Source organism: Mercenaria mercenaria, chromosome 5 (assembly GCF_021730395.1).
Source record: "Mercenaria mercenaria strain notata chromosome 5, MADL_Memer_1, whole genome shotgun sequence".
NCBI classification, from domain to species: domain Eukaryota; kingdom Metazoa; phylum Mollusca; class Bivalvia; order Venerida; family Veneridae; genus Mercenaria; species Mercenaria mercenaria.
In genome coordinates this window covers 75,006,470-75,026,129 of record NC_069365.1, presented here as the reverse complement: position 1 = coordinate 75,026,129, position 19,660 = coordinate 75,006,470, and the positions used below count along the sequence as shown (strand labels likewise).

At 35.8% G+C, this 19,660-nt stretch overlaps 1 protein-coding gene across 8 annotated transcripts in view; it reads right to left on the bottom strand.

The window, feature by feature from the left end:
* Positions 1–200: 200 nt before the first annotated feature.
* LOC123558534 (anoctamin-7-like) overlaps positions 201–19,660 on the bottom strand; it is a 77,406-nt gene continuing 57,946 nt past the window's right edge. For 4 of the 8 annotated variants that reach the window (XM_053544000.1, XM_053543997.1, XM_053543996.1 and 1 more), the window contains exons 23-24: positions 18,096–18,144; positions 202–380 (exon numbers count right to left, since the gene is read on the bottom strand). In XM_053544000.1, the coding sequence (XP_053399975.1) occupies positions 323–380; positions 18,096–18,144 (107 nt within the window). In that variant the 3' untranslated portion in view covers positions 202–322. Of the gene's footprint in view, positions 381–17,843; positions 17,864–18,095; positions 18,145–19,660 lie in introns of those variants that run through there. The other 4 variants (XM_053543999.1, XM_053544002.1, XM_053543995.1 and 1 more) reach the window with 3 other exon arrangements.

Here is a 19,660-nt window from a genome sequence, read left to right as displayed (position 1 = left end):
CAGAAAATTGACATGAAAGAATTTAAGGATGGTCCATAAGTCTGCTTATCATAGACAAAGAAAATTCTGTCAAGGTGAGGATATCATCTAATTCCTTACACATTGTTGTTATGAAAACATGAACAAGATTACACTAAAATATTATTGTTGTTATGAAAACATGAACAAGATTACACTAAAATATTATTTTGCTATAAATAAATATATATAAATTAGTTTGGTTGTTAAAACTTTTCAAATATCCAACACCACAAAATAAAACAACAAACACATATTAAAGTCTGGAAGTGATTTTAACTTAATTCACCTGCATGTATTTTGATTATATCTTAAGCCAGTCTGTTGAGTGAGCAGTGCGGTCCAACTTTCCTGGCATTACCCTGAACAAAAAAGTGGAACATATGAAAGATTTAATGGACATGAACAGTCTTTGGCTCTTTAATAAAAACCTATGCCTTCATGGCAGTGACAGGCATTTTAAAATTCCGTGGAAGTACACTTTGACTATTTGATAAACATATCCAAACTGGTCAACCCTCTTGACATTTCTGTATCATACAAAAGGAGGTGGGGTGGAATTGCTCAATTCAGGTAACATTTTTGCTAATACTATCCTTACAACGGGACAGATTTTAACATTTAATTTATAAAAAAAGCATCGAAGATAAGGAAACAAGTGCTTTCCTTGCCACAAAATGCCTGCGAGACTTTCAAAATACTTTTCTCAAACACTTCTCCAAAGGTTTTTTTTTTTTTGCACAAAACAAATGTATTCAGAACTTGCAAACTGGGATTTGGGTAAAGTGTTTGAAGAAAGAATTGACAAAGTGTGGCAGATGCTTTATTTAGAGGAAAGCACTAGTTTAACAGTCTTCAGTGTTTTTTTTATCTTATTAAAATCAATCAAGTAATAAAAATATTATAAGCAACAAGAGGACCATGATGGTCCTGAATCGCTCACCTCTTCCCACATGACCCAGTTTTGAGTATGACGTCGTTTTTTCTATTATTTGACATAGTGACCTAGCTTTTGAGCTCATGTGACCCAGTTTTGAACTTGACCTAGATATTATCAAGATAAAAATTCTGACCAATTTTCATGAAGATCCATTGAAAAATATGGTCTCTAGAGAGGTCACAAGGTTTTTCTGTTATTTGACCTATTGACCTAGTTTTCGAAGGTACGTGACCCTCCCGTCCCTAGATTTGCCGCCTAATGCCACTCTTTGCCACTTATTTCCATGTTAAAAGGGTGGCAATTGGTGGAAATAGCTGGCATTAGCTGGCGTTTGGTGTAATTCAACTCTTTTTTCCAATAAGTGGTAAATTTGCCACCAAAAGCCACTTTATTTTGGTGGCATTTAGGTGGCATTAGGTGTAAATTTGAACATAGTTTTTCTTTATGGTGGCAGGAAGGTGGAAATAGGTGGAAAGTAGAACATAGTTTTTTTTTCATGGTGTAAACTGAGCGGCGTTTAGTGGAAAATAGGGACTTAGAAAATTTTCTTGGTGGCGAATAGGTGGAAAAAAACTTAGAAATTTTTGTGATGTTTGATTTAGAAGCGAACTGGAAGACATTTGATTACCCTTGACAAAAATCTTCACATGGACTCTGCTTGGAATCAAGGTGTAATGGACACTAAATGTCAAACTTCAGGCCTAACTGAAACGGACCCTGACTTTGCTAAAACTCCACATTGACAACAGCTCGTAGAACACAAAAATGCCCCCCTTGATGCATTCAGTAACTGTACAAGAAACAAAAATCATTTGGTCAATGTGCACTGGATGTCTGATGTACTGACTTCAAATCAATAATTATGGGTCATTTACCAGTCATAAGTGACTTCTGTATCAAATGTGATCTTAGACCAAAGCATTCTCTAGTTATTTGGCAAAAAAAGTTCTAGTGTTCTGGGTCAATGTGACCTAGACCTTTGTTCAACTGACCTCAAAATCAATAGGGATCGTCTGCTGGTCATGATCAACGTCCCTATTTATTTTCATGATCATAGTACTAAGAGTTCTCAAATTAACATCCGGAAACAGCTTAACTGTTTCAGTTCACTGTGACCTTGAGCTTTGACCTACTGAACTCATAATCTATAGCGGATATCTGCTAGTTATGATCAACCTTCCCAATCACTTTCATGATCCTAGGCCCAAGAGCACTAGAGTTATCATCTGGAAACCTTTGACCTACTGGCCTCCAAGTCAATAGGGGTCACTGCTGGTCATGACGAACCTCCATATAAAGTTTCATGATCTTAGGCCCAAGTGTTCTTGAGTTACCATCTGGAAACCGATTGTTCTACATACCGAACGACCAACAGGCTGACAGACCGACTGACCGACATCAGCAAAACAGTATCACGTACCCAGACTCCTTCAAAGGATTTTGTTAAATGAGAATAAGTCTACGCTGACTCCAGCTAGACAAAAATAATATTCAGAGTGGTGTATTATACAGAAAATTTGAATTTTGGTTATTTTGTGAGACAGAATATTTATTAATTATTATATCTTTGTATTATATTCAATGTAAATATTATTAATAAGTCACTTTTTCAATCAACAATTCTGAAATACAGAAAATGGTGGAAAATAGGTGGCAACTAGTGGAAATTGGCTGTACTGGCTGAATCTGAAAAGATCATTTTTGAATGTGTCTGCAGTGTATTATTTCTGCATGAGTGAAAGTTGGTTAAAGATAAGATTAATGATAGATCAAGTTACAAGCTCTCACACTAATGTATAGAAACAACCTCAGGTGGAATTTGGGTCAGTTAAGATTTATATATGCAGGCAAACATCAGGTCAGATGCAAAGAAATAGTTCTTGCCTTTTCTCTTCATTGATTGAAAAAAAAGAAGTGTATATAAAAAGGATGTTTTTACAATAGTTTTCAACTTAAGTATTTGACACCTTCTTTAGCCGACAAAAAAGTGTATGTGTGGAATCAATTTATCTGTGTAGTAATACCAAAATTTGAAATCTGGCATTTGATGAGTCAGTCAGGGAGAAAATGGAAACACATTGTAAGAGGTAACAATATTATACTGTTTATTTTTAATACTCGAAACAACAAAGGAAACACAGAGTTATATGCTCTACATTGAATTTTATTCAACACAATAAATAATATATATATGTAACAATATAGAACAAATGACTCATTGAGATGTATTTTTAAACATAATATAAATACAGCAGTATCTAAGATTGGGTTTTTGTTGGCCGCTCGAAAAAAGAAAGTAGAATTGTTCAACCGAAAGGAGACCAGGCGCGTCAAAGCAATACAACACAACTATAGGGCTATAATTAACAGTGATACCAAACAACTTCGAACTGACACTAACACCACTGAACGATACGGTAGAACTGAAGTACGCCAGAACCGATGGCTGTGCATTGCAACGACGGAGCCAGTGGTGCCACATGTCAGGGACCGACCGCCCGCAGGTAGCTGTAAACGGTCGGCAACTAACATGCGGACCCCTGCGTGAAGGTAAGCACATAGTTGCATGCAAAGGGTAGTACACCAAAAGAGGATGGATGTGCCTTGCAACGACGGAGCCAGTGGTGTCACACGACAGGGACCGACCGCCCACAGGTGGCTGCAAACGGCCTACAACTATCGTGCGGACCACTGCATGAAGGTAAGCACAGTTGCATGCAAAGGGTTACTGTTTAACAGTGAAGCACCGAGTAACGTGGCAGATGTACACAAGTACACCAAAAGAGGATGGCTGTGCATTGCAACGACGGAGCCAGTGGTGTCACACGACAGGGACCGACCGTCCGCAGGTTACTGCAAACGGGCGGCAACTATCATGCGGACCACTGCATGAAGGTAAGCACATAGTTGCATGCAAAGGGTTGAGAACGCAATACATAAAGCAATACCAGCAATACCAACTAGATTTCGCCTAACACTAGGGCAAAACCTATTCAACCCGAGCCACCTAGCCACGAACTTGATTTGAAAGCAATACGCCAAAGTACGGTGCTTAGGACGGGATATGGCATTTAGCCTAGCTTTACAGCAATAACCTGACGCGCCTGATCGCCCATCGGTATGCACAATTAGAATTTTTCCGTGACAAGAGCGACATTATAAAGAAAGGAAAATAAATAAATAAAAGAAATAAACGTGATTGAATAAATTGTTTTAGATTCTGAGAGAAACATCATCCTTGAAATGATTAAAGACACATATCTTCGAACTTTAAATCACAAAAGCACATAACGCAAATTCGTACAATAAATACAAAACTGTCCATCTGTTTATAATCCATAGTTAAACTTCGTATTAATTAATCAGCTCTATATCAGTTCTTGGAATAAAAAGGCCCGTATCACAAAACAGTTTATCAGATGAGTATGTAGGAAATGTCCGTCTTATTGATCACATACTTATCGAATACCTGCATTACTGCACCCACGGTGGAATAAACTATGTTGAAAATGTTCTCCATACACGGCTAGCTGATGTTCACTAGAGGATGTTCCTTGATTTATTAACGACTTACAATGTTCATGTCGTTAACAGATTCGTACTTCAGGTATTTTCTGTTGATACAGGACCCTTTCCATAACCACGTTTATAATCGGTCCTACAACAATAAAAACTACAGAAAAACAGTAAAAATGTTCATATCAAAGACATTACATGATTCTGTTGTATGACTAAAGACTGCTTTTAAACAATTTATGATCCAAAGTACCAGAAACGCAATAATAACTATAGTTCGTTTTTGTAAACATTGTGTTTGAAAACATTAAACACAACGTTTTGTAACCTTAACTCCGGCTTCCATAATTTAAAGTTTCTAGTAAAGAAAAACGTGAGCTAAAGCTAAAACTAAACATAATCAGAACGTAGAAAAATCATTTTGTAAGTAGAGAAAGTTTAGTTTGAAAAACTGTAAACCCGCATGACCTAGTAAACAACTGTACGGGGTGTGGCGGGCGGGAAAGTTTGTGTTGGCTGTCAAGTTTAAACGAGTTAACTGAGCTGATAGCACGAGATTTTCGCTTTTATACGGCTATACGATGTACATGTCGCATAGCTGGTACCCTAATTAACGGATCAATAATACAACCAAACCAGTCGAAAAGTTGAACAAGTAAAACTGCCTAGTAACGAAAACAACGCCGTTGTTTCTCGAAAATAAAATAAATTATTTTTAGTTGAAAATAATTTTCATTATTTTTAATACTCGAAACAACAAAGGAAACACCGAGTTATATGCTCTACATTGAATTTTATTCAACACAATAAATAATATATATATGTAACAATATAGAACAAATGACTCATTGAGATGTATTTTTAAACATAATATAAATACAGCAGTATCTAAGATTGGGTTTTTGTTGGCCGCTCGAAAAAAGAAAGTAGAATTGTTCAACCGAAAGGAGACCAGGCGCGTCAAAGCAATACAACACAACTATAGGGCTATAATTAACAGTGATACCAAACAACTTCGAACTGACACTAACACCACTGAACGATACGGTAGAACTGAAGTACGCCAGAACCGATGGCTGTGCATTGCAACGACGGAGCCAGTGGTGCCAATGTCAGGGACCGACCGCCCGCAGGTAGCTGTAAACGGTCGGCAACTAACATGCGGACCCCTGCGTGAAGGTAAGCACATAGTTGCATGCAAAGGGTAGTACACCAAAAGAGGATGGATGTGCCTTGCAACGACGGAGCCAGTGGTGTCACACGACAGGGACCGACCGCCCACAGGTGGCTGCAAACGGCCGACAACTATCGTGCGGACCACTGCATGAAGGTAAGCACAGTTGCATGCAAAGGGTTACTGTTTAACAGTGAAGCACCGAGTAACGTGGCAGATGTACACAAGTACACCAAAAGAGGATGGCTGTGCATTGCAACGACGGAGCCAGTGGTGTCACACGACAGGGACCGACCGTCCGCAGGTTACTGCAAACGGGCGGCAACTATCATGCGGACCACTGCATGAAGGTAAGCACATAGTTGCATGCAAAGGGTTGAGAACGCAATACATAAAGCAATACCAGCAATACCAACTAGATTTCGCCTAACACTAGGGCAAAACCTATTCAACCCGAGCCACCTAGCCACGAACTTGATTTGAAAGCAATACGCCAAAGTACGGTGCTTAGGACGGGATATGGCATTTAGCCTAGCTTTACAGCAATAACCTGACGCGCCTGATCGCCCATCGGTATGCACAATTAGAATTTTTCCGCCACAATAAATTCTAATTTATCCCCCAAAATTCTCTATGTTAAACGGTAACTGTTAATTTTCTAAGATTGTAATTATTAAGTCCCGAATGTAATCCAAATAAAACACAAGACCGTCCAATTTTAAATGTACACGTTTCGAAAAAGTGATGTTCGCGCATCAATATCTGGACTGATGATGTCACTTCTCCCAGATCCCAGGAGACGTCACTTTTTTTTTTTTTTTTTTTTTTTTTACATTTGTAGTTAGTATATAGTATTTAAATGCGAGTAACCAAGTAGGGCCTACTAGCCCGTCTTTTTAATCTATGTTTTAACGCGTATACTGTCATAAATTCAGACCTACTTCCGGATGTAAAGATTTACACAGCTAGGAGACGATCTGAACAGTTTCATAATAACCTGCAAAGGGTAGATTCTAACCCTCGATAGCCAGATCTGTTGCTCTGCCTATTCTGAAGCTATGTGTTGTATAATTTGCGCTTATCAGGTTAGACTTACGGATTGCTTGCGACAGCATAGCTGAAAACTGAGCTAGTTACAACCAAGCCATCACAATGACAAAATAAAGGAGACTGAATTTTTGACAACATTTTGATAAAATCCTTAACCGCAGATACCGGACATGTGTTATTTCCATGTCGAGGTATTTTTAAGAGAATGGGGCTTCCATTCTGATTTTTTTTTTTTTTTAAAGTTAATTCGTACAGTTGTATAGATCTAACTCGTCATTGGCGACATTCAAAGTAGTCTGGCCAAATACTTTTTCTGATACAAGCTTGTTTGCAGAAACTAACTCGCTGACCCGAAATAAAATAAACCATACTAAACCAAAGTAAAAGGCGTTTTAGAGAAATTTTACTTCATAGCTGTTATTGCAAACTTGCCACAAAGAATTCAAAACAGTTAACAATACGGGCTTAGTAAGTGGAGCCGTATTATCACGTGTCATGCAGCTTCTGTGGCAGTCTACAAGTATTTATTATTATTATTGTTATTATTATTACTATTATTATTATTATTATTATCATTATTATTATTATTTTAACTTAGTTAGCAATATACGACCTAAGTCATAAGATACGTTAAGTTTATTATAAAAATCAATACCCGCAGCATAGGCTGAAATTGATTTCGGCAATAGGCCTTTCTCAAAGAAATAAGATACTAATAAAACAATGTGATGGACCGAGATTAGGTCTTGTTTCAACAATCCGTAAGAGGAACGATTTTTTTTTTATTGTTTTATTTGTTTTTTATTATTTTATTATTATCATTTTTCATTTAGCGTTAACAGCAGTGTTGTAAGTTGCATTAGAGTTAAAGGTCCACTACTAACACCCGAGCGAGTATTAATGAAAACGAGAGTTTTAGCTGTGACTTTCTATTTACTGAAAATATGAGCCACTGCATTGGATCTGACCAAGTAGTCATGAATATGTTCAAGAATAACCGACAGATAAACGAACAAAAATGCCAATTTCAAACCGAAATTATGTTTTCCGAAAGCTAACACGAATTTTTTTTTTTTTTTTTTTTTGGAAGAAACGAGACTATAATTTATAAATATTTAGATGTAACATATATGCCCAAACGATAACGTGATTTTTACAAACTTAGCATAGGAAATTTAACATTTTTGTAACTCACAAAAACTTCGTGAAAATCATTCTTATACAGCTATACTACAAGTTTTCGGGACGACAATTTAGGCCAACCCGAATAAAAGTGTTTTCACAATTTCGTCAGTTAATCGCTTTTCAGTATAGTTTTAAGAATATAAATAAGTAACTATCTTACACTGTAGAAACAAAATGTGATTGGAATTTACCTAAGAACACTGATTTATGTACATATCATTGCTACATTAATTAACTCAATAACATTTTAGACATTAAACACATTGTCTTGGCCTAATATATGTCACTGTCAGTTTGAAACTAACAATTTGCACATCTTAAATTTTTATGTAACTCGTGTATAATTACCATCATGGAAATATAGTTATTTTGTCGCGCGTCTCTTAAGCCCGGCTCCCGTCCTACCTTTTAACTTTAAATTGTCACTGAAAAAACCTGAAAATCCTGACTATGAACAGTGACGCCTGTCAAAATAGAGTCTATTTTATATAAAATTCAATATGAAATACCTGTGGTTTTGCGTGCTAAAGTGTGGCACGTGGCCGTTAACTGTTACTGAGGCCTGTTATTGTTATCATCAGTTGCATACACACAAAATAATTTGAATAGCCGGGGAACAAGGCTTTAAACGGATATTCGTTTGAATTAATTTTAAAATCACTTGATTCCGGAGAATTTCCGACCGATTACGGAAAATTGATAAACACGAAAGTAGGACAAAATGACCACCCATATCGGTCTAAAAATACAGAAACAATCATTTGTTTCTCTGTACATGTGCATGTGATGATTTCAGGGGAAGATAATTTTATGGCGCCCTTAAGTAACAAAGATAAATTGGCATATTTCCTTTTAACAAATCTGTTGCTTTAAAAAAGCGGGAACATATGCAGCTAAATCGTCATCGGATAATCGGACCATACTGACACGCGTATTGGTACCGACCTGATTATCTAAATTTGAAGAAAATGGGACATTACACAAATTAGTATCGCCACACCCCAACGATTTTAAGGACAATTATTAACATTTCTAGATAAAAAATTCTTGTAAAATTTTCTCAAAATCAATAGTATTTAACTCACCGGCATTCTAAACTAATCGTTCGTCCAGCAATTCAACAACCCTCTTTTGACCCCTATCCGTCCTTGGGTTGACGTCTGGCTGACCTGGCTGGTCCTTCCTTTGTGGAGGGTCCTCTGGCGGTAATGCCTGCCTGGACCTCAGGTAGCTGAGGTTCCTCGCGATTGTGAGCATTATTCGCCTGATGACGATTATTCCTCCTTGAATAGCCCTGTGGTTGTAATGCACCTTCATGACATTGCCGAGCCTCAAACAACCTAGGTTTCTGCCGGTTGCGAACGTTGTCCATTACTTGGGTCTGCCTACGCCCTGCCGGTGCTCTCCTGCTACGTCCGCGTGGCATTATTAGAAAGTGTTAGTCTTCTCCTCGACAAAATTCTTATTCCGACAATAACGATACAAAAACTTTTCCATTGACCAAAGTTTGTGTTGGCTGTCAAGTTTAAACGAGTTAACTGAGCTGATAGCACGAGATTTTCGCTTTTATACGGCTATACGATGTACATGTCGCATAGCTGGTACCCTAATTAACGGATCAATAATACAACCAAACCAGTCGAAAAGTTGAACAAGTAAAACTGCCTAGTAACGAAAACAACGCCGTTGTTTCTCGAAAATAAAATAAATTATTTTTAGTTGAAAATAATTTTCATTATTTTTTTTTAATTGTTACTGTCTTTAACATGTCTTATTTACTTACTCTTAACAAATACTCGAATTTGAAACAACATTTACAAATCTGCTTGAAATTAAAATCGAACCAATCTCCTTTTAGGAAGTTTGGCAGATGGATTATTAATCCAAGATATATTTTCTGGAATATAGCTCAGTTATGTTTATAACACTGCTGGTAAAATTGTATCATTGTAATTATTTACAGTGTTGATTAGCACTTAGGATACAATAATTATTGACTTTAAACTTTTCATACCAGGAACCTTCTGTGAAAAAATGCAACTTTGTGACATGATCTGCCTGCCTGGCTGTATATACCTAAGCAGCATACAGCTTATTACTGCATAAAAGAAACATATCAAGATAATTCTGAATCAGGTAAATATTTTATGTTTTTAAAAAAAACTAATGTTTAAATAACCCTTAATTTTTAAAGAAATACACCAATTAATAGAATTTCCTGGCATATTATATGATAAATATTAATTATAAATGTGATGAAAAACCCAAGTGCCATTATTATCTTTTGCCAAAGGTAGAGGGATATTATTTTTGGTGTTGTCCTTTCTGTTTCATCTGTCCATCAGATTAATTGAAATGCTTGTAACTGGAAAAATTTATAGCAGCTTTGTCTATAGAATCACTAAACCTCGTGCAATTATTATAAGCTTATTAACACTGCTCAATTATTTACCTTGATTTGGTAAAAAATAGGGATTTTTCCTGTATTAATTGAATAGAAATTTTTCTACAATGTAGATTTTGATGAAACTTCTCACAGTTTTAATAAAGATGTGGCATATCATTTGACATAGATTAAGTTTGTAGAGTTTGTTGTTATGTCAGTAAGTTAGTTCAGTCTTTTGATTTCATATTTCCTAGAGGAAATTTACAATTTTCTGCAAAATTATTCAGAATGTTAGAAAGATATATTTTGTTTAATTTAATAGATATATGGTTTGCTGTTACAGATTGTGTGCTGGAAAAATGGCCTTACTTCCAAAGGAGTGAAATTTGGAGAGTCATTCGCCATCTACTTAAGCCATCCTGGAATATGAAAAAATAAGACTGCATTGACAGCATCCTGATCCTCGTGTTCAGATCTTTTGTGATTTCTTGTGAAGGGTCTTTGATTTTTGCATAAAAATAAAAAATATATGAATATAATTTGATTTTTGCTTACTACTGATTTTTTTTCAAATTTAGCAGGTGCAGCCGATTTCCACTAGTTGCCACCTATTGCCAGCTATTTGGCAGCATTTAGTGGAAAATAGGACTGCCACCATAGTGGCGTTTTGGTGAAATTTTGTCCACTTACTGCCACCTATTGGGGATTGGTGGAAATAAGTGGCATTAAGTGGAAAATAGATTTTACACCATAATGGTGGCATTTTAGTGGTATTTTGTCTAAATACTCCACTTACTGCCACCATGAAGGTGGCTATTGGTGGAATTAAGTGGCAAACAAATTTTCCACCATAATAGTGGCATAATGGTGTAAAACTGTCTAAATACTCCACTTATAGCCACCTAAAGGTGTACACAAGTGGAAAAAGGTGGAATTTAGTGGAAAACAGGTTTGCCACTGTCCTGTTCATTTTTTCACCATTTTGGTGGCATTTTAGGTGGCATTTTGGTGGAAAATTGTCTAAATACTCCACCATTGAAAAGGGTGGCATTATAGTGGCAAATCTAGGGACGGGCTGTTTTGAACTTTACCTAGTTATCATCAAGGTGAACATTCTCACTAATTTTCATGAAGATCTCATGAAAAATATGGCCTCTAGAGAGGTCACAAGGTTTTTCTATTTTTATACCTACTGGCCTAGTTTTTGACCGCATGTGACCCAGTTTCGAAACTAACCTAGATATCATCAAGATGAACATTCTGACCAACTTTCATAAAGGTCCCATGAAAAATGTGGCCTCTAGAGTGGTCACAAGCAAAAGTTTACGGATGCATGCACACACGCACACACGGACGGACGACGGACACCGCGCGATCACAAAAGCTCACCTTGTCACTTTGTGACAGGTGAGCTAAAAATGTTATCTGAACTGAGTTATTTTTCAATGTGTATGATACCAGAAGTCACATGGGTTAGCCATCCTAATATTAGATTTTAAGAAAGGATCTGTCCTTATTTCGATTTTTAGTGGTTGTTCACCCAGACAATTTTATAAAACCTATTTATGATAGTGCTAGATTTTAAGACAGGATATTGGTCCATATTTTAATATTTGGTGGTGCTTTGTCCTAAATTCTTTGATAAACCTACTTATAGGTTAAAACTTCTGATAGGTTTGGTTGACCTATACTGCAACGACCAAGGACATTGCATTTTTTGACTTTTCACTGTAAATACTTTAGGCACTGACACTCTGAAAGCTAGCTGGGTGGCTTCCTACAAACCAACACAGCCATGATAGATGATTCTAAGTAAGGTGACTTTAACCATCATGTCCCGAAAAAAGGAATGGTGTAGTTTATTAACAATCACAAACAAAATATTAAAACATCAAATGTTATATCAAAGACAAAAACATCAAAGAAATCTAAAATCTTTACCAAAAAATTCCTAGGTTATGCTTGCTCACTGTAAACAAGACATCTTATGAATTGAAAATAGCATGGAAGAGTATAGTTTAATTTTGACGTTTGAGAGTTCAATTTATCAACTTGTCTGCCGATTTGAGAAATCGACATGATTTACTTTGCCTTAAAATATGTTATGTTATGTTAAGTTTTTTGGGTAAGAACAGCAGCTATCGTACTGAATAACATTACCTAAATAACCAGCTGTTCAATTATTAAAATTACAAAAACATCGCCGACCTCAAAAACGAACTTTAAGGGAGCACAACTGTATTATATATTTTTAGTGCTTACAATTTTCTTGCTTTCCAGCTTTTAAAAGACGGAGGAAGACCTCTCCAGGCATTATTTAAGGTGGTTGAACAGAGTTTGGTCATGTAACCGATTTTTGAAATTTGAACATCGAGATCTGATCATTTACACTTATTTGCATTCACTAATGGCTTTAAATCAAGTTATGATTTTCACTGGTAGTACTTTTAAAATTTGATTTTCCTTGTCTTGGTTGCGAACCAAGATTGAGTTATTTTACCATAAGTATATATTTGACAAACATACTCTACCAAAGATATAAAAACAAGACTTACTGTATCATATTTGTGAAATAAATTGGGTTAACAACTACACAATTGCATGCAAATCATTTGTCAAGGAAATGGTCTATTTTGAAAAATTATTATTACCTCCCTTTGCCTAACTACGAAATAAATGAATTCAGAATCTATAGTTACATAACTTTAAAACTTTCATTTCACATTGTTAAATAACCAAATATCTATCAAACGCAAATGTAAAATTTAGGGTTTATACTGAAATAAATAGAAACAGTTTGCTTTTTAAAATATTTTCATATTAAAGGGGGATAATTACAAAATTTTACAAAAATCATTAAAACAAACATTTACAGTAGAGATCTATCTAATTTGTTTTCCTTAAATAAATCTAAACTAATAGAATATACAAAAGTGAAATGTGTCATAAAATGTTTCTTTAATATGACTGACCCCCTTTAAGGCACAAACAGTCACATGATGAGTTAACAGAAGGGCATAAAACTCACAGAGGTCTGTGACCTTAAACAAATCTGCTATGAAAGCCCCACTTTCATTCAGGAGATGAGAAACAGAGCTCCAATGGATGAATGCAAAAAAAGAAAAGCAAAGGATCATGTGTTGCTTAAAAGGTGCAAAAAAAAAAATAGTTCCATCATAACTAAGACAGTATCATTTATTTTGCTTGTGTACAGTACCCAAGTTGCATACTATTGTGTTCATACACTGAAATACACTTTTGTGAGACACAAAATGCATTCATACATTTACACTATACATACCAATTACACTGACTGATGATGTACTAGACTGACTTGACGTAATACTTTTGAAGGGAAATTGAAAATTAAAATTAAACAGGAAAATTGAAAATCAAAATTTAGTAGAGTTTCATCTAACCACAAAAAGAAAGATTTATGTTGAATTAGAAAACTGAACAGCAAAAAAACAAGAGCTGTCTGTAAGACAGCGTGCTCCACTATTTGGCGATTTGACAGTAAAATGAATGTATGTCTCAATAAGAGATCTCTACATTAAAAGAAAGATACACCAAGGGGCATAATTCTGTCAAGAACACAAACTAGAGTTATTGGGATTGTTATCCCACATGCAGATGATGATGGTAAAAACATATTTTGAGTTTCAAGTCATAACCTTATATAGTATCAAAGTTATGTCCAGAAAACGAAGATTGTCAAAAAATTTAAGTATGAAAGGGGCATAATTTGGTCAAAAATACAAATCAGAGTTATTGGGATTGTTACCACTCATGCAGATGATGATGATAAAGATACATTTCAAGTTTCAAGTCTTTAGAGTTATGGGGATAGTAACACACATAAAGAAATATTCTTAATTTCAAGTCATTATCTTTTAAAGAACCAAAGATATGTCTGTAAACAAAGCTTTCAAAAAAAGTTAACATGAAAATAATTCCAAGAATAACAACTGTGTGACCTTGACCTCAGCCCCTGCACATACTTTGTTTGTATGTTGGACAATGTTTAGGTGAACTGACAGTAAGATATAAGCAATGGTAACAAAGATATGACAGGAAAACAAAGGTTGCCAAAAAACTTTAACCTTTAAAATAACCTAAGTAAAACACCTTGATGACCTTGACCTTGGGTATAATGGGCCCAGCCCCTGCACATACTTTGTTTGTATGCTGGACAATGTTTATGTGAAGTAACAGTAAGATATAAGCAATATTAACAAAGATATTACAGAAAAACAAAGGTTGCCGAAAAACTTTAACCTTAAAAATAACCTAAGTATAACACCTTGGTGACCTTGACCTTTGGTATAATAGGTCCAGCCCCTGCACATATTTCGTTTGTATGCTGGACAATGTTTATGTGAACTTACAGTAAGATATAAGCAATAGCAACAAAGATATGACACAAAAACAAAGGTTGCCGAAAAACTTTAACCTTAAAAATAATCTAAGTATAACACCTTGGTGACCTTGACCTTGGGTAAAATGAGCCCAGACCCTGCATATACTTTGTTTGTATGCTGGACAATTTTTATGTGAAGTTACAGTAAGATATAAGCAACAGTAACAAAGATATGACTGAAAAACAAAGGTTGCCGCAAAACTTTAACCAAGAAAGCTCACGCTGATGCCAACGCCGACGCCAGCGTCAACGCCAGGGCAAGTAGAACAGCCCCCGTATTCTCCGAATAGTGGAGCTAAAAACTGTTTATTAGGCTACCAAAGAATGGTCATTTTACTGAGATATGTATTAAAATCCAGAAAACAACTACAGGAGACTGCCCCCACCCCACCACCTCACTTCATGCGGCTTTTTGTAAAATTCAAGGCATATTATCAGTAAATTGACACTAACATTTTAGTATGATTTACATGTCTGCTGTTCAATTTTCATGTTTACCAACTTTTTCCTTCTATAATTTGTTGATGTTTGATTTTTTTCAACATAGATTCACCATGAAAGCCCAAATTTCTAATATGTCTGATGCATCGAATGTGTAACACCTGGAGCTTTTCATAAATCTATTCTTTATTTTGCAAAATTTTTGAAAAAAAACAAGAGATCACAGAGTGATCTTGGCGCCCACCAATGTGCCATTTTTGAGAATTCCAAAATTTTAAGACTTACTGACTAGCTCAAGGTCAAATTTCATTTCCGTACAAAACACTGTGCATGTGGTCAAAATTCGAAACCTGTAGCTTGAGAAATGTGAAAGTAGGTCACTATATCAATTTCAAGGACAAAGTTATTTGTACACAAAACTATGCATGTGCATCAAGTTTGAAGGCTGTAATTTGATAAATTTGAAAGTAGGTCACTAGGTCAATATTAAGGTCAAAGTTTATTTTGGTACACAAAACTATGCAAGTGGTCCAAATTTGAAGGCTGTAGCTTTAGAAATGTGAAAGTAGGTCACTAGGTCAAAACCAAGGTCAAATTACACTTCAGAATACAAATCTATACATGTGGTCCAAATTTAAAGCCTGTATATTCAAAAATGTGAAAGTAGGTCACTAGGTCAATGTCAAGGTCAAAGTTTGCTTCGGTACACAATCCTATGCATGTACGTCTAAATTTGAAGCCTGTACCTACAGAAATGTGAAAGTAGGTCACTAGGTCAATCTTAAGGTCAAAGTTCATTTCGGTACACAAAACTATGCAAGAGGTCCAAATTTGATGGCTGTAGCTCGAGAAATGTGAAAGTAGGTAACTAGGTCAAAATCAAGGTCAAATTTTAGTTTGGAACACAGAAACTAATGTGGTCCAAATTTGAGGCCTGTATCTTCAATAATGTGAAAGTAGGTCACTAGGTCAATGTAAAGGTCAAAGTTTGTTTCGGTACACAAAATTATGCATGTGGTCCAAATTTGAAGGCTGTAGCTTGAGAAATGTGAAAGTAGGTCACTAGGTCAAAATCAAGGTCAACTCATGTCAAGGTTCATCTTGCCACTCAAAACCATACAGGTGGTCCAAACTTGAATGTTGTAGGTTATTGACAAGAAGATTTTAAAAGCTTTTCCCTATATAAGTCTATATAAACCATGTGACCCCCAGGGCGGGGCCATAATTGACCCTAGGGGATGATTTGAACAAACTTGGTAGAGAACCACTAGATGATGCTACAGTACAAATGCCAAAGCCCTAGGCTTTGTGGTTTGGACAAGAAGATTTTCAAAGTTTTTCCCTATAAAAGTCTATGTAAACAATGTGACCCCCGGGGCGGGGCCATATTTGACCCTAGGGGAATAATTTGAACAATCTTAGTAGAAGACCACTAGATAATGTCGCATACAAAATATCAAAGCCCTAGGCCCTGTGTTTTTGAATAAGAGGTTTTTCAAAGTTTTTCCCTATATAAGTCTATATAAACCATGTGACCCCCGGGGCGGGGCCATATTAGACCCCAGGGAAATAATTTGAATCATTTTGGTAGAGGACCACTAGATGATGTTTCATACCAAATATCAAAGCTCTAGGCTCTGTGGTTTTGGACAAGAAGATTTTCAAGTTTTTCCCTATATAAATCTATGTAAATTATAGAAATAAACAAAGGGCCATAACTCACTAAAGAATTGTTGAACCAGTCAGATTTTCAGGGGGACACAACTAGGGTACCAATACATCATTCTGACAAAGTTTGGTCAAAATCCCCCTGGTAGTTTCTGAGGAGATGCGATAACGAGAAATTGTTAACGGAAGGACGGAAGGACGGACGTCGGACCACGGACGCAGAGTGATTTGAATAGCCCACCATCTGATGATGGTGGGCTAAAAATCTGGGGCATTAGTAGACTCTAGACATTGCTTTTTGAAGATGTTGAACCATTTTTTGTTTAATAGAGTACAGAGGATCACTCATTTACTCACAACTATCAAATTTGTTTGTTTTGGGTTTAAAACAAATTTTCAACAGTATGTCAGTTATGTAACAGCGGGCAGTTAACCTATTAGGTAACCAGTGTTCCTGGATTCTGTACCAGTACAGACTTGTTCTCCGCAAGCTTCTGCTAAAAAAAATAACTGGCTCTGATTAGTCATAAAAGTAGGCTGCACACTATACACAGATAGAAAAGGCAAATTGTTTACTTCTTCACACAGATAGAAAAGGCAAACTGTTTACTTCTTCACACACATAGAAAAGGCAAATTGTTTACTTCTTCGCACAGGTAGAAAAGGCATATTGTTACTTCTACATACAGATAGAAAAGGCAATAGAAATGGCAAATGGTTTACTTTTTCATACAGATAGGAAAGGCAAATGGTTTACTTCTTCACACAGATAGAAAGGCAAATTGTTCACTTCTTCACACAGATAGAAAAGGCAAATTGTTTACTTCTTCATACAGATAGAAAAGACATATTGTTTACTTCTTCATACAGATAGAAAAGGTAATAGAAAAGGCAAATGGTTTACTTTTTCACACAGACAGAAAAGGCAAAAAAGTTTGCTTCTTCATACAGAAAACGCAAATGCTATTATCATAAACTGCAAAACTGCTAATTTTTTCTCTTTTCACAATTAAACTGAAAACATCCAATAATACAAAATTACACACCTTATTTATAAATCACCCACTGAAAGAAAAAACACTTAACTTCACAAACACTATTAAAAACAGCTTAACAAAAAATTACACTGAAATAGTACTCAAAATTTCATCATAACTTTCTAAGACATAGCAAAGCTGGCAATAAACTGACCTTAAAATAGGTCAATAAGCTGGTGCTGTAAATTCAAAATTGTTTTACTTTATACGTAAGTGCATAATATTACTGAAAGATGCACACTAAAATATTTGCTATTTACCTTCCAGAGTAATCAGGTGGTGACACATCTCTTCCTCGACTAGCACCATCTAAATTAAGCGTAAAAAAATTGTCACAATACAGTGAAATCATTTCTCTTCATTGAGAACTAATTTTTGCTGACTTACTGGTTACATTGAGCCTCAAAATTTAATCCTAAAGAACATACAAAATCTCCATTTACTACATATTTGAAATTTATGAGTTCATGTACATGCTGCTCCAAGTATAAAAATTCATGTACATGCTAAATAGTCATTTTTGCATAAACCATGAAAATTCATTGCCACAAAATAAAATCAACAACAAGAGGACCATGATGGTCCTGAATCGCTCACCTCTTCCCACATGACCCAGTTTTGAGTATGACGTCGTTTTTTCTATTATTTGACATAGTGACCTAGTTTTTGAGCTCATGTGACCCAGTTTTAAACTTGACCTAGATATTATCAAGATAAAAATTCTGACCAATTTTCATGAAGATCCATTGAAAAATATGGTCTCTAGAGAGGTCACAAGGTTTTTTTATTATTTGACCTATTGACCTAGTTTTTTAAGGCACATGACCCAGTTTCAAACTTGACCTAGATATCATCAAGGTGAACATTCTGACCAATTTTCATGAAGATCCATTCAAGGGTATGGCCTCTAGACAGGTCACAAGGTTTTTCTATTTCAAGACCTACTGACCTAGTTTTTGATTGCAGTTGACCCAGTTTCAAACCTGACCTAGATATCATCAAGATAAACATTCAGACCAACTTTCATACAGATCCCATGAAAAATATGGCCTCTAGAGAGGTCACGTTTTTTCATTATTTGACCTACTGACCTACTTTTTGTTGGCATGTGACCCACTTTCGAACTTGACCTAGATATCATCAAAATGAACATTCTGACCAATTTTTATGGAGATCCATTCACAAGTATGGCCTCTAGAGAGGTCACAAGGTTTTTCTATCTTTAGAAACCTACTGACCTAGTTTTTGACCGCACATGACCCTGTTTCGAACTTGACCTAGATATCATTAAGACGAACATTCAGACCAACTTTCATGAAGATCTATTGAAAAATATGGCCTTTAGAGAGGTCACAAGGTTTTTCTATTATTTGACCTACTAACCTAGTTTTTGATGGCACGTGACCCACTTTCGAACTTGACCTAGATATTATCAAGATGAACATTCAGACCAACTTTCATACAGATCCCATGGAAAATATGGCCTCTAGAGAGGTCACAAGGTTTTTCTATTATTTGACCTACTGACCTAGTTTTTGAAGGCACGTGACCCAGTTTAGTTTCGAACTTGACCTAGATATCATCAAGATAAACATTCAGACCAACTTTCATACAGATCCCATGAAAAATATGGCCTTTAGAGAGGTCACATGGTTTTTCTATTATTTGACCTACTGACCTAGTTTTTGATGGCACGTGACCCAGTTTCAAACTTGACCTAGATATCATCAAGGTGAACATTCTGACCAATTTTCATGAAGATCTTGTGAAATATATGGCCTCTAGAAAGGTCACAAGGTTTTTCTATTTTTAGACCTACTGACCT